The following is a 12,405-nucleotide window of genomic DNA, read 5'->3' as shown; positions in this document are numbered from 1 at the left end:
TCAAACCTGAGTGACCAGTGGTTCTTTGAGGTAGAAGTTCATCCCTCTCTGATCACCAGCGACCTGTCCGGGACAAAGCCCTGCCAGGAGAGTCCCATTGAGCGGAGGGCAGATACCCGTACTGTTCTGCCCGTACAGGGGTGCATACTCTCCCATGTGATCAGGCAACTCATCCGCTCCTTCCTCGTCCTCCTCCTCGTCATTTTCCCAGAGCGATGTGGAGACGTGGTGGTACTGGGTAGTGTCCTCACACTCCATCTCGCGGTGGTAGAAGTAGCTGAAATTGGACACAATGACGGGCACTGGCAAAGAGATGGTGAGCACGCCGGCAATGGCGCACATGGAGCCCACCAGCTTTCCCCCAACCGTCTCGGGGTACATGTCCCCATAGCCGACTGTTGTCATAGATACCACAGCCCACCAGAATGCCTCAGGGATGCTGGTGAACGCTGTGTCAGGACTGTCCACCTCGGCGAAGTAGGCCGCACTAGAAAAGAGTATGACTCCGATGAAGAGGAAGAAGATGAGCAGGGCAAGCTCTCTAAGGCTGGCCTTCAGCGTCTGGCCCAGGATCTGGAGGCCCTTAGAGTGCCGAGAGAGTTTGAAGATCCTGAAGACCCTCACCAGCCTGATTACCCTGATGAGGGCAAGGGACACAGATGGCTGCGCGCCTTTGTCCTTGGCCAGCTCCGTGCCCAGTGTGACAAAATAGGGAATGATGGCGAAGAAGTCGATGGTGTTCATGACGTCTTTGAAGAAGTGCATCTTGCTCGGGGCGCAGGCGAAGCGCACTATGAGTTCAAAGGAGAACCAGCAGATGCAGATCGTCTCTGTGATGAAGAAGGGGTCCTGGAAGGGGGTGAAGCCAGGGGGGATCATGATGGTTTCGTTCGCTATGGTGGGGTGAGGTACGATGGTGAATTGCTGCAAAACAAAGTGTGAAGGAAAGGTGGTTACAGTTGCATCCAAAGATGAAAAAAATGAAGTATATGAGCTACTATTTGGACAGATGCCACTTATATTTTATCCTCGGCATGAGTTGGAAAGAGAAATAAGAGATTAAAGGGGAAAGGTAGGGCTCGATAAATAGCTCCATGGAGACGATGTTTACAGGAGAGTAAACAAACAGAAACCAAGGGCAGAGTAAACTGAGAGAGAAGCGATTATTCTGAAAGTTTGTCCTCAGCACATCTGAGTTATGACATCTGATCGAGCCTGTGAGATCTGTGATACTGTGCTAACTTTTCTCTCCTCTCCATTTTCACTCTGCCGGCTTTATTTTTCCTCACAGACTTTTATATAAATCAGTTTCTCTATATTTAAACACACACAAAAAAGCATTACGTTCATGTGACTCTGGGTTGCGTTACACCTCAGACACTGCCACTGCCAAGGCATTTGACACCTCATTTAACCCGGCCGCTTCTTTTTTTCTGGGAAGTAGGTGCGGGTCTGACATGACTAGGCATTAGTGTCTTTTAACAAGTTAGATAGAGTTACTCTTAAGCTTCTGGTGGCCATGCAGCACATATTGTCCCCAACCCTAAGTAGGCTATTTATATGTTTTTATATGTTTCCCTGACCATCAGCTTTATGTCCTCATGTCCGTGTCTCCTATACCATCCAAATTGTTTGACCTTGCATTTTAAATGGTCAGTTCACAAAAAACATTTATGATAATTGCGCTCCAGCCATTAAGATCATTTGTTTTTTCTTTGTAGAGGTTTTGAGTGCTTTAGCTTAAATAAATTACAGAAGCTCTAATTAATATGTTCTACGTTCAGAGTAACCTGGACATTATCACTGAGAAGACACTGTCTAGTTTTAGCCATGCTTTAGCAGTACTGCTATTGATGGCTGTCAATGGCTGTCTGTTGATTGGTTCACCACTTTGATAGAGACTGAAATAATTCAACAACTGTTAAATGGACTGTCATGGAATTTTGTAGAGAAATTTATATTTCCCAGAGGATGATTCCCGATGGTTTTCCATTTTGCGACGATGAGGACATTTTCTTTTTTGTGTGTGTGAAATGTTTACTAAAGACAGCCCGATCAGCCTCAGCTTTACTTTGTGTTCACTGCTGATTGGCAAATGTCAGCATGTTAACACGCTAAACTAGGTCGATGAATGTGGTAAACTTTATACTTGCTAAACATCAGCATGTTAACACTTTGAAGTTTGCTTTTAACGCACCAAAGCACCAAAGTGCCTCAGCATGAATGTTTTCACCATGTGAGTCTGTGTGAGTACTCTGCCAAGTGTTTATGACTGTCTGAATGTCTGTCTGTGTCACAACCGTGCAAGATACAGTCACAAAACTTTACATGTATGTAACCGAGATCAAAATGAAGGCAGAGTTGGAAGATGGGTGTTTACTGACCCATCAGTACTCAGCGAGTGTAATGTAATAATGTAGTAGTGACGACTGAGTAGTCACGGACAGAACATGAAGATGTTGACGGGCATTACGGCTAATGTGATCCCTTCGGAAGATAGTCTCTACTTCTGTCTGTGGACAGATTTTTGTCACCCTACCGATGAGTACTGAGTGCCCATGTAAAAATGTAGTAATGACTACGGAGTACTCGTGGAATTCGAACATGTTGACAGGTGTTTCGGCTGATGTGATCGTCACAAGATGGTCCCTAGTTTTGATACTTTGGGCATGTATCTTTCACATTTATTGAGTTGGTTTGGTAGCATGCCAAATATGAAATATAAGACCATGGAAATCAAATACTTGCATGGCTAGACACCATTCTAGGTAGGTGATCTTACACGATCCTTTAGCCATTTCAGGGACGTGTAACTTGTAATATGCTGAACCACCAACATGCATGCGACAGATTCTAGCAAAACAAATTTTGTAGGTTAGATTTTCACCACAGTCTGGAGCAGAGTGACTGATTGCGTGGGGACAGCTGTGCATGTCTGTTTGGGATTGTTATTGTAGTGTTCAAAAGTGTCAAATGCTCTGATCACATGATCACATGAGTGTATATATCTATGTTTGGGAGTGAGAGAGAGCGGTGTCGGTGCTGACGGGGAACATAAATCCAGTGAGCGCTGCCATGTGTCGCTTCTGCTGCCTGCCTGAACCTCCACAATCCGTCTAGTCTCCAGGCTACTGGAGTGTGCGCGAGGCTAATTTCATTTTGTGCCGGTCATCAGAAAAGTTGATCTTGAGCTTGGTTCTTTTCCATGCCGTTTTCAGTGTGTAGCCAATGACTCACAGCGTTTATTAATACAGACATTTGTTTATGTGTTGATGTGCTCTAAGGGTTGTCCTTCCTCTATATATAGCCCTTTAGATCTCCAGGGGGTAACGTGAGACAAGCTCATCTCCTCTCCTTTCCTTCACACTTGTCTCTTTACCTCTAACTCCTTCCACTCTCTCTCTTCTCAGTACTTTTGAAATATCCACTCCACCTGAATGCACTTGTTGGCTCTGGCAGTCGTCCCTGAGTGGCCGTCAAGGCATATCAACTCCACATCCTATCCCTCCTCTAACAGCAAACCTCCATCCGGCCTGGTCTGTCTGCCCTCTTTTCTTTACCACCAGCAGTTTAAGTGCCCTCTGCATCTCCTTCATTCCTTTCCCTAAATCTGAGTGGATCAGATTTAATGACAAGTCCAAAATAATCTCAGGAAAAAGTCACCCTTGCCTACTCTTTTCTATCTGCTGCCTTTGCTTTCCTTTCCCCCCAAGCTTGATTCTTAACTTTGATGGGTGTATTGTTTTACGACCTGTTTTTTCCTGTGTTGAGAGAAGAGATATAGACGTTTTCAACTTGTGCTGCTGGTTTATGTTTGGCAAGCTGACACCTGTCAACACCTGTTGTCCCTCTATGTTCACCTCATCACTTTCTCTCAGTGTTAACCTCTGTCCTATTTGCACTCCGTCAGCGCCTAGCCCATTCCTCCCAATCACTCACAAATGGCTCTTGTCAGTGTCAGCACCATGCAAAACATCCTCACCTCCCTCTGCTCCTTCTCATTCCTGAACTCAGGTAGAGTCTCCAAGCAGAAGATAAGAATGGAGATAACAATGACCATGACGCTGATGATGGCGATGATCCGAGCTCCTCCAGAGGACTCCGGACACTCAAATAGCATCCAAAGGCGACGCTGCAACTCATTGCTGGGTAAGGGCCTTTCCTCCTCCTTGGGGAAGCCTTCATCCTCTTTGTAGCGGTCAATGATCTCCTCTCCGAGCTGGTAGAAGTGCAGCTCCTCCAGGAACATGTCCAGAGGGACGTTTGCAGGCCTCCGCAGCCTCCCGCCCGACTGGTAGAAGTACAAGATGGCGTCGAAGCAGACGCGGCTCCTGTCTAGGAAGAGTTCGTTCCGCATGGGGTCGAAGTAGCGAAGACGACGCCGGGGGTCACCCAGAAGGGAGTCGGGGAACTGGGCGAGGGTTCGGAGCTGGGTCTCATAACGCATCCCTGACACATTGATGGCCAGGCGTTCAGTCAGAGCCCAACCGCTCCTCAACGGACCGCGACGGTTCTCCTTCTTGGACTCTCCACTTGGCTCCTTCTCCTTCTCCAGCTTGTTGTGCTTGTCTTTGGTCCGCTTATCTTCATCACCAGCCTCCTCAACTTTCTGTTTTTCTTTTGGTTGCCCTCCTCCTTCTTCACCTCCTTTACCTCCTCCTTTGTCTTGATTATCCATCTCTCAATCTCAGTTACTGTTTTTGTCTCTTCGCTCTGCAGGAAACACATCAAGGTTCACTTGGCAATGCAGAACAGGGAAACATGTGTAGATAAAAGCCAAAAGAAAGTTAAGACAATGCAGGGTAGACTTTGTACTACTTTATAGTCACAATATTTGTGCGTAAACAATTTTTTTAGTCAAATGCTAATATTAACTTTGTATTAAAATTCCACCAATAAGTAGCACAGCATCACCAAAAATACACATTTGGAACTGATCAATAAAATATTCAAATAAAATCAAAATCTCACCTCAGTTTCCTTGTAAATCCAGCCGAGCAACTCTCTGGACATCAAGAAAAATGGTTTGTGGTGTTATTGATATTACATTACAATACATAATATATAAATTAGCGTGAATTGTGTGGTGGTGAGAGTGGGTAAAACATGCTGAAAATGCTGACCATTCCATTACAAAGAAAGCAGATCAAACAAATGTCAAAAATAGTAGATTTTACATTAAACTCCTGATGTAATTTTTTACCCTTTCTGCACCATATTCTGCATCATTTTACTGTAAATCACAATGTGTAAATCCTCCATGCAAAAAGCTGCTCACATGCAGTCAAATTCATGCTCATCACCAGTTTATCACCATGTCCAGTGCACCCAGTAGAAACCAACCGCAGACTGGTCTTCCCCTGTCGACCGTCTGCCTGCCAGACCTTCTGATTTAAATTAATCACACCTCCACAGTGTGACCATGACTCTCCTACTGTACCTCACCCTCAGGGTGCCTTTAGGGCTGACCCTTCCCTCCTTCTGAGACAGTTTGTGTATCAATTCCCTCATCATGATATTAAAACAACCCCTCCTCCTCCCGCTCCTCCATATCATCCCACCTTCATGTGTCGTGTTTGGGAAGGGAGGCGACAGCAGGAGCAGCGTGGCTCCTTCAGGGGCTGCAGCGGTGTTAATCTGCAGCGCGGGTGAAGTTAAGGTGGTTAAGCTAGGTCACTCACTGTCTTCACTTGTGCTCTCTCTCACGCTCAGCGCACCTCCAGGGAATGCTGTCGGGCAGAAATTCAATCTTCGACCCTATCCTTCTCCAAGAGCACCGCTGCAGCCTCTTCTACCCCTTCCTCTGCCCCCAACAACCTCCGCTGCCCAGAAAGGTCAACTTCTTAACCCCTCACTCTTTCTTAAACATACTGTACATGTTTGCATGCTGGTGCCCATGAACTTTCACATCGCAGAGGGCAAAACTATTATGTTAAAAAAAAAGGGAGAATTTTCAAAAAGGAAAAGTTGTGGTGTTCATTATGATGATTTACGCTCTGTGATGAGACCACAAACATGTGGTTAGTGTTTTCCTTTGGTTTCGCCTCTAAATACTTTCACAGCTTTGCTGTAATCATCTGTTTTGAAGCACATTTGCCTATTTGACTGTGGCTTGTGCAAAATTGTTTACACGTTCAAAACAGAGCACATAAAACATGGTTAATTAAACCTGACCTAATTTTACATGAGACATAAATCTGCGCGTCAACAAGCCTACAGTGAAGTGTCTCTGCCACTTTTTCTTCTTGCAGGAACAACTCCCATGGCAGGATTTCATGACAGTGGCGCTTGATGCCAAATGATGCCTTCAAATACTCTGAGTAAATTCCAGGTTCTGAATTTTCAGAATCATAAATGCAGCTGTTTGGTACAAACAAGAAATAAACAAGAAATTGTACACACTCAACTCATTTTCTGGAAGCTATTGTTTGATTTTACAGATTGAAGTGAAATAAAATCCTGACTGATGAGCTGTGGCTGGTTAATTGGGTTTTACTTTGAAAACACATGTGTGGAAAGACATTTATTTATGTTTTCTGCTGGAGGATTTTAACATTTTTTTTAGTTGTGCATCAAAATTGCCTTAGGAATTACCAACATATGTGCAAAACTAGTCACATTTCCTTCACTCCCAGTTGTACTTTGTGTTCATTACTAACCAGCAAGTGTTAACATGCTAATATGCTAAACTAAAATGGTGAACATGGTCAAAATTATGCCTGATAAACATCTGCGTGTCTGCAATGTCATTGTGAGCGTTAACTTGTTAGCTTGTTAGTTTGTTAGCTTGCTGTCATTAGAATTTATTTCAAAGCACAGGCTCACATTGCTGAAGGATCCCAGTCTTGTTTTAATTCATTAGATGACCCCAGCAGATGCTCTCTGGAAGGCAGTACAGGAGAAATTGAGATAATAAGTCATACATATTAAATAAAAAGTCATAATTAGAAGATTAATTACTTACTATGCCATCACTATAGACAACTATATTGTAAAGTCGGGCTGGCTCTGATACTAAGAATTTTATTACTGGTGATGATGTTTTTGCATTTATATGACAATTAACTTGAAAAAACAACTTTTGAACTTTAGCATGTTTTGTCACTGTCATTGTGAGAGTGTTAGCATTCTGACATTAGCATTTAGCTGAAACCACCACTTTGTACAGCCACACAGAGCTGCTAGCATGACTCTTACCAGTCCTGTCATTGTACAATGATTTATTTTTGTAGGCTAACCTGGAAGATTGCATTACCCCGATTCCCTCGACTAAAAGCCTGGGAGATTTTTTGACTGGATTGACTGAAAGCTAATGTTCTGTAGTCTCATTTAGCCACTTGTTAGCAACCGCCATTTTTATGACACGTAGGTGCATTATGATTAAATTGTGGGACATTTAATGGTGTATTTTATGTCTTAGAATAAAACTTGTAAATATCTTATCCTGTGTTAACCTTATTTCAGGCATTTAACCGAAAACCAAAAACTTCATACATTTTGAGACGAGGGAACTGATTTCCAGGTTTTAGGACAACAAACTGCACCACTCTATATAGGCTAACATAACAGTTTTCTTGTAATTTAACAGGTGATGTTAATGTTCATTACTTGACAAAGTTTAGTATTTAATGGATGAATTTACATTTTAAAATTCCTCACTTTGACAGTTTTTGAGTTAACGTTGTGATTTCCGATGCTTCCAGAAGCACCCGAAGGCAGCAGAGTAAACCACATGATTGTGTTGAACTTTGAACCCGCCTCCCAAACAAACTGCCTTCATAAGCGGTAACAATGTGGGGAAGTGGATCAACTAAGAGCAGCGTTCAGGACGTGCGGTGGAAAACCCGAGCAAAGAAGGCACAAAACAAGCGGTGGTCGCCAACATGTCATACCGCTACCACAACAAAGTCGTGATTGTCACTGGAGGATCCAAAGGAATTGGCAGAGGGATTGTCAGAGTGTTTGGTATGGTAGACTAATTATTTATTTATTAATTCATGTATGGTTTGTGTTTGTGTCAGAGCAGGAAGTTAACATTTTGGATCTTTTTTTTTTTAGTGGAGAATGGTGCCAAAGTGGTGTTTTGTGCAAGAGGAGGTTAGTAATGTTGTTTTTTATTCTTCTTTTTACATTGAATTCTGCATAAATCGAGAAAATGTCATTGCATTGCTTTAACATTTATTGGGAAAGGTGCACACACTTCTACCAACACATCTGTTGGTAGAAGAATTACACTGACAGATTTTTAACCCTAAAGCGTGAATATAAATTGTATATATTCACACTTTCATACATATTTAACTATAATCTTACATGTATTACAGGTGCAGCAGGTGAGGCTGTAGAAGCAGAGCTAAACAAAGCAGGACCAGGCTCATGTAAATTTGTCCCATGTGACGTCTCCAAAGAGGAAGACATCAAGGTAAAAGTGCAGCTGTAGTGTTACTGGTGTGTTTATACTGGACAGACATTCACACTTCTCTTAAGGTCATGATCACAAGACCTGCGGTGAACGCTGTGCCCCGTTTGTTATATGATTTAAACCCAGAGATCCATACATCAAGCTGAAATCAGTATTTGCAGTCTGAGCTGGTATAATAACTCCAGCCAGTTCTGTCTTCTCTTTACATTTTCAGCAGTTTACCTTACAACTGGTTTCGCTGGGTAGCTCTTCATTCCAATGTAAATAACGTAACTCGTTTTTCCACAGAGACTGATTGTTATCACAGTGGAGCATTATGGACAAATCGACTGCCTGGTCAACAACGCAGGGTGGCGTGAGTTTCACACTTCTTATTCCCTCCACCAGATATGATAATGAGGATGCTTCTAGTGGCACATACATTGTTTTTTTGTTTTTTTCACCCTCTTCAGATCCGCCTCATAAATCCACTGATGACACCACAGCAGAGGAGTTCAGGGACCTGCTGAATTTGAACCTCATCAGCTACTTCTTGGCTTCTAAAGTAATGTTTCTCACTTGTTTGTGCATCTGTGAAATGTCTTTTTGGTCTTAACTTTCCATCTTTCTATGGAAACAAAGAAAGGCCATAAAGATTATAAACCAGTGAACATCTAATTGTGAAGTTGAACCCTTACAGAATACTTGAATCAATTATTATTAGTTTTATGCCTTTTATTAGACAAGGACAGCAGAGAGACACCATGAAACAGTCACCAATGTAGTCCAGAAGCCACAGTATGACCTGGTAACACTTAATAATAGCCAGTGTCCCTTTATTATACATGTCCAAAATAGGATAAAAATATATTTGTATTGTTCAGATTAAGTTAAGCCTGTCACAATATTAGATTGTCACTGTACTGTTGTGTCGTGGCCTAAGGAATTCACAATAATGATACAATTGCGATATCTATCCATCTATCAGATCTATCTTTAATGTTGATTACAGTCTGTTTTTTTTTTTCTCTTTTTTGGCAAATAAATAACCCTTAAAATAGTGTAGGGAGTTGGAGAGAGAGAGTCTGTAAATATAATTGTAAAAATAATTGTACAAAAATAACAAAAATGATCAACTACTCAATTTCTAGTGTAAAGGCAAGCAGATGACTTCATAAACAAAAGATGCACAGGGCCGAACATCTTTGCTGGATTATTCAGACGATATTATCATGTGCGCATTATTGACATATGATATAATTACTTCACACATTAATTCACATCAGGTGAAGTTATTTCAGTCAGACAATCCAAGTAATTTATTACAACCTTTCTTTGCCTCCAGTGATCTCCCTCACAAACTCATTGAAAAAAATGACTGTATAAAGGATCTTTGAAATTATTAGAGGTCTCACTCTCTCTTCAGTATGCGTTGCCGCACCTCAGACAGCGTCAGGGAAACATCATCAACGTCGCCAGTCTGGTGGCCACCATCGGCCAGAAAGATGCTGCACCGTACGTCGCCACCAAGGTGAGTTACTCCTCCGGGAAACGAGCGTCTCTTCCCACTTCATTTTATTCCTCATATCTCTGCCTGAGAGAGAGGAGTTCTGTAATGTGATCTTTTCTCCACAAGGGGGCGATCATTTCCATGACAAAGGCGATGGCTGTGGATGAGAGTCGCTACAATGTTCGAGTGAACAGGTGAGGCACACTGGTTTGTGTGTTTAGTAAATCACTTACTAAGAGTGGGGATGGGACAATAAATACTCAGCTTCTACCTCAAGTTAAAGAAAAGTGTTTTTAAAGTATTAATGACAAGCAGCCTCAACTCGCCACTACAACTGGTTTAATCTTCATCAGACAAAGACATGCATTATGTCTAAAAGTTAAAGTCCAAAAAGTCTTTTTGAAATGATATAAAACAGAGAAAAACCAGCTTTATCTTTGCATTAAGAGGCTGAGAAGTTACACATTAGAACACATATTGTTTAGATTTTAACTGTTATCAGAATTATCAGTGTCTCTGACAAATCTAACATTTTTCTTGTCCAATAGAGCTGCAAGGATTAGCAATGTGTTTTGCAGTGATCCCCTAAATGGGGTTATCAAACACTTGTGTTACAAATATGTAACAGAGGCAGAATGTTTTACAGTTTAACAATAAAGTTTATTGTCGAAAATGACATCAGTTCACTGAAACAAAACACTTTACTGAAAATTTAGTAATTATAATTTACCCAAAGCATCGTTTTCAGCATTATAATCTCTAAAAAGTTTTTGTATCGTACAACATATATGCCACTATGATATATCTGTGACGGGCCACAATCTGTAGATAATAACAGCCAACCAATATATCTTATGTTTTCATAATCGATTGTTTCAGTTATTTTCCAAGCCAAAATATTCACTCGTTCCAGCTTCTTAAATGTAGTGATTTGGTTGGAGAAAAGAAGCAATTCATCAATCGATCATGAAAATGATCAGTAGATTAAATCAGAAACATTAATTGCAGCCATATTGGCTTATGTCTAATAATGCTCTGCCGTGTGTTGCAGCCTTTCTATAGGTAACGTGAGGACACCTCTGTGGGAAGATTTAGCAGGACAGACACCAGATGCTGCTGCTGCCATTAAAGCTGGAGAAAACTATCAGGCAAGTTCTCACAGTGGAACCGAGGGTTCCCACACAGATGTTCAAAGTGGAGGTGATCCTATAGAGGTCTTAGGAAAAAGTGAGAGATAGTTGATTAGTTGTGCGGCTGTTGTGTACCTGCTGTTATGTGACAATAAACCTGGGAACGCTTCTTTCTCAGCAGCATTAACAGATAAGTTGTGAGCAAATAAAAGAAAGTTCCCCTAACACACATAGCACGGATGATACTCAAGTCTCAAGACAGTTTCTGCACCATTGTTGTGTTAATTACCAAACTGCCTCGCACTGCATTCTGTCTATTGGGTTGTAAATGTTAACTCCCTCAATCCTGGATCAAAGCAGGAACAGGCTGTTTTTTTGCAATGCTAATGACAGCTTTCTTCTCATCCCAGTCAGAAGAGCAGTGTGACACAACAAAGAGGAAAAAGTACACTGTAGTCCTGAAGAGTTTCAGCTTGCTTTTCATTATTTATAGTGAAGGAGTGGAAGACGATGGATATGAAATAGCTGACCAAGAATATATAAATTACTTTGAGGTTTTCTTCTCTTAACAGCTGCTGGGTCGTATGGGGACTGAGACTGAGTGCGGACTGACCACCTTATATCTGGCCGCTGATGCTACTTTCTGCACCGGGGTCGACCTGCTGTTCAGCGGAGGAGCTGAACTCAACTACGGCTTCAAGAGTCAGATCCCATCCTGACTGTCCCAGTCTGCACAGTGTCCTGGTGGATGTGGAACAGCTGGTTTAACAGATTCATTTGTTTAATGCAGACGGTGCATATGTTCAAGCGTCATGTTTACATTACTGAGATGACTACTGAATGGTTATAAATACAGGGAAGATGTTCAACTCATAAAATAAAGTTTGTGTTCATTTAGTAGATGTCATTAAACTGATTGGCTGGGATAAGTCAGCTCATAGTTTTTTGCCACCCTGTGTAACCAGACCTGCACCCCTCCCCACTGCTCGACCAATCAGCATTAACCTCTCTGACCTTAAGTAACCTACTCTCTGAGTCTGCTGCTGTCCGCCAATCAGATGTTACGCTATTTACACGCCTCCAACGACTTCCTGATTGTAATGGTAAATGTGACCGATCACTGTAACCGGAGCATTAAAGTGATTTCGTGGCTGTTCATTCCACTAATATACCTCGTGTCTTGTTATAAAAAAATGGTGACAATAAATAATTAACCCAGAAAAAAAAACGAGAAAAAATAATTAACTTTTTAAGAAGGTATATAAACTATAAACTAGCTAAGTCAAGTATTTTTTTTTGGGTTAAGGACTATTATCCTCCGGGGTTTTTTATTTGTGGGTGGTTTCTGGCTTCACCTCAGCTGA

At 41.9% G+C, this 12,405-nt stretch overlaps 2 protein-coding genes across 2 annotated transcripts; one reads left to right on the top strand and one right to left on the bottom strand.

The window, feature by feature from the left end:
• Positions 1-4,678, bottom strand: kcna7 (potassium voltage-gated channel, shaker-related subfamily, member 7). The gene is made up of 2 exons (XM_073494243.1): positions 3,983-4,678; positions 1-924 (listed from the first exon to the last, which is right to left on the bottom strand). Exons 1-2 carry the CDS (start codon positions 4,676-4,678, stop codon positions 1-3), a joined length of 1,620 nt encoding a protein of 539 aa, XP_073350344.1.
• A 3,132-nt stretch (positions 4,679-7,810) lies between these two features.
• Positions 7,811-12,212, top strand: hsd17b14 (hydroxysteroid (17-beta) dehydrogenase 14). Its single transcript, XM_073493932.1, has 9 exons — positions 7,811-7,965; positions 8,059-8,097; positions 8,325-8,422; positions 8,711-8,777; positions 8,875-8,966; positions 9,828-9,932; positions 10,038-10,105; positions 10,963-11,059; positions 11,614-12,212. Exons 1-9 carry the CDS (start codon positions 7,884-7,886, stop codon positions 11,758-11,760), a joined length of 795 nt encoding a protein of 264 aa, XP_073350033.1. The 5' UTR covers positions 7,811-7,883; the 3' UTR covers positions 11,761-12,212.
• Positions 12,213-12,405: the final 193 nt, after the last annotated feature.

This window comes from Pagrus major, chromosome 23, assembly GCF_040436345.1.
Source record: "Pagrus major chromosome 23, Pma_NU_1.0".
NCBI classification, from domain to species: Eukaryota; Metazoa; Chordata; class Actinopteri; order Spariformes; family Sparidae; genus Pagrus; species Pagrus major.
The sequence above is the reverse complement of the archived record's forward strand: the minus strand, read 5'-3'. Positions and strand labels throughout refer to the sequence as shown.

Excerpts from the sequence above, each read along its gene's own strand:
- kcna7 (XM_073494243.1), bottom strand. The coding sequence starts at position 4,678 with ATGGATAATCAAGACAAAGGAGGAGGTAAAGGAGGTGAAGAAGGAGGA. Across the intron at positions 925-3,982 it reads ATGAGAAGGAGCAGAGGGAG|CAATTCACCATCGTACCTCA; the intron begins GTGAGGATGTTT and ends TTTGTTTTGCAG.
- hsd17b14 (XM_073493932.1), top strand. The coding sequence starts at position 7,884 with ATGTCATACCGCTACCACAACAAAGTCGTGATTGTCACTGGAGGATCC. Across the intron at positions 7,966-8,058 it reads AGGGATTGTCAGAGTGTTTG|TGGAGAATGGTGCCAAAGTG; the intron begins GTATGGTAGACT and ends TTTTTTTTTTAG. Across the intron at positions 8,967-9,827 it reads GCTACTTCTTGGCTTCTAAA|TATGCGTTGCCGCACCTCAG; the intron begins GTAATGTTTCTC and ends CTCTCTCTTCAG.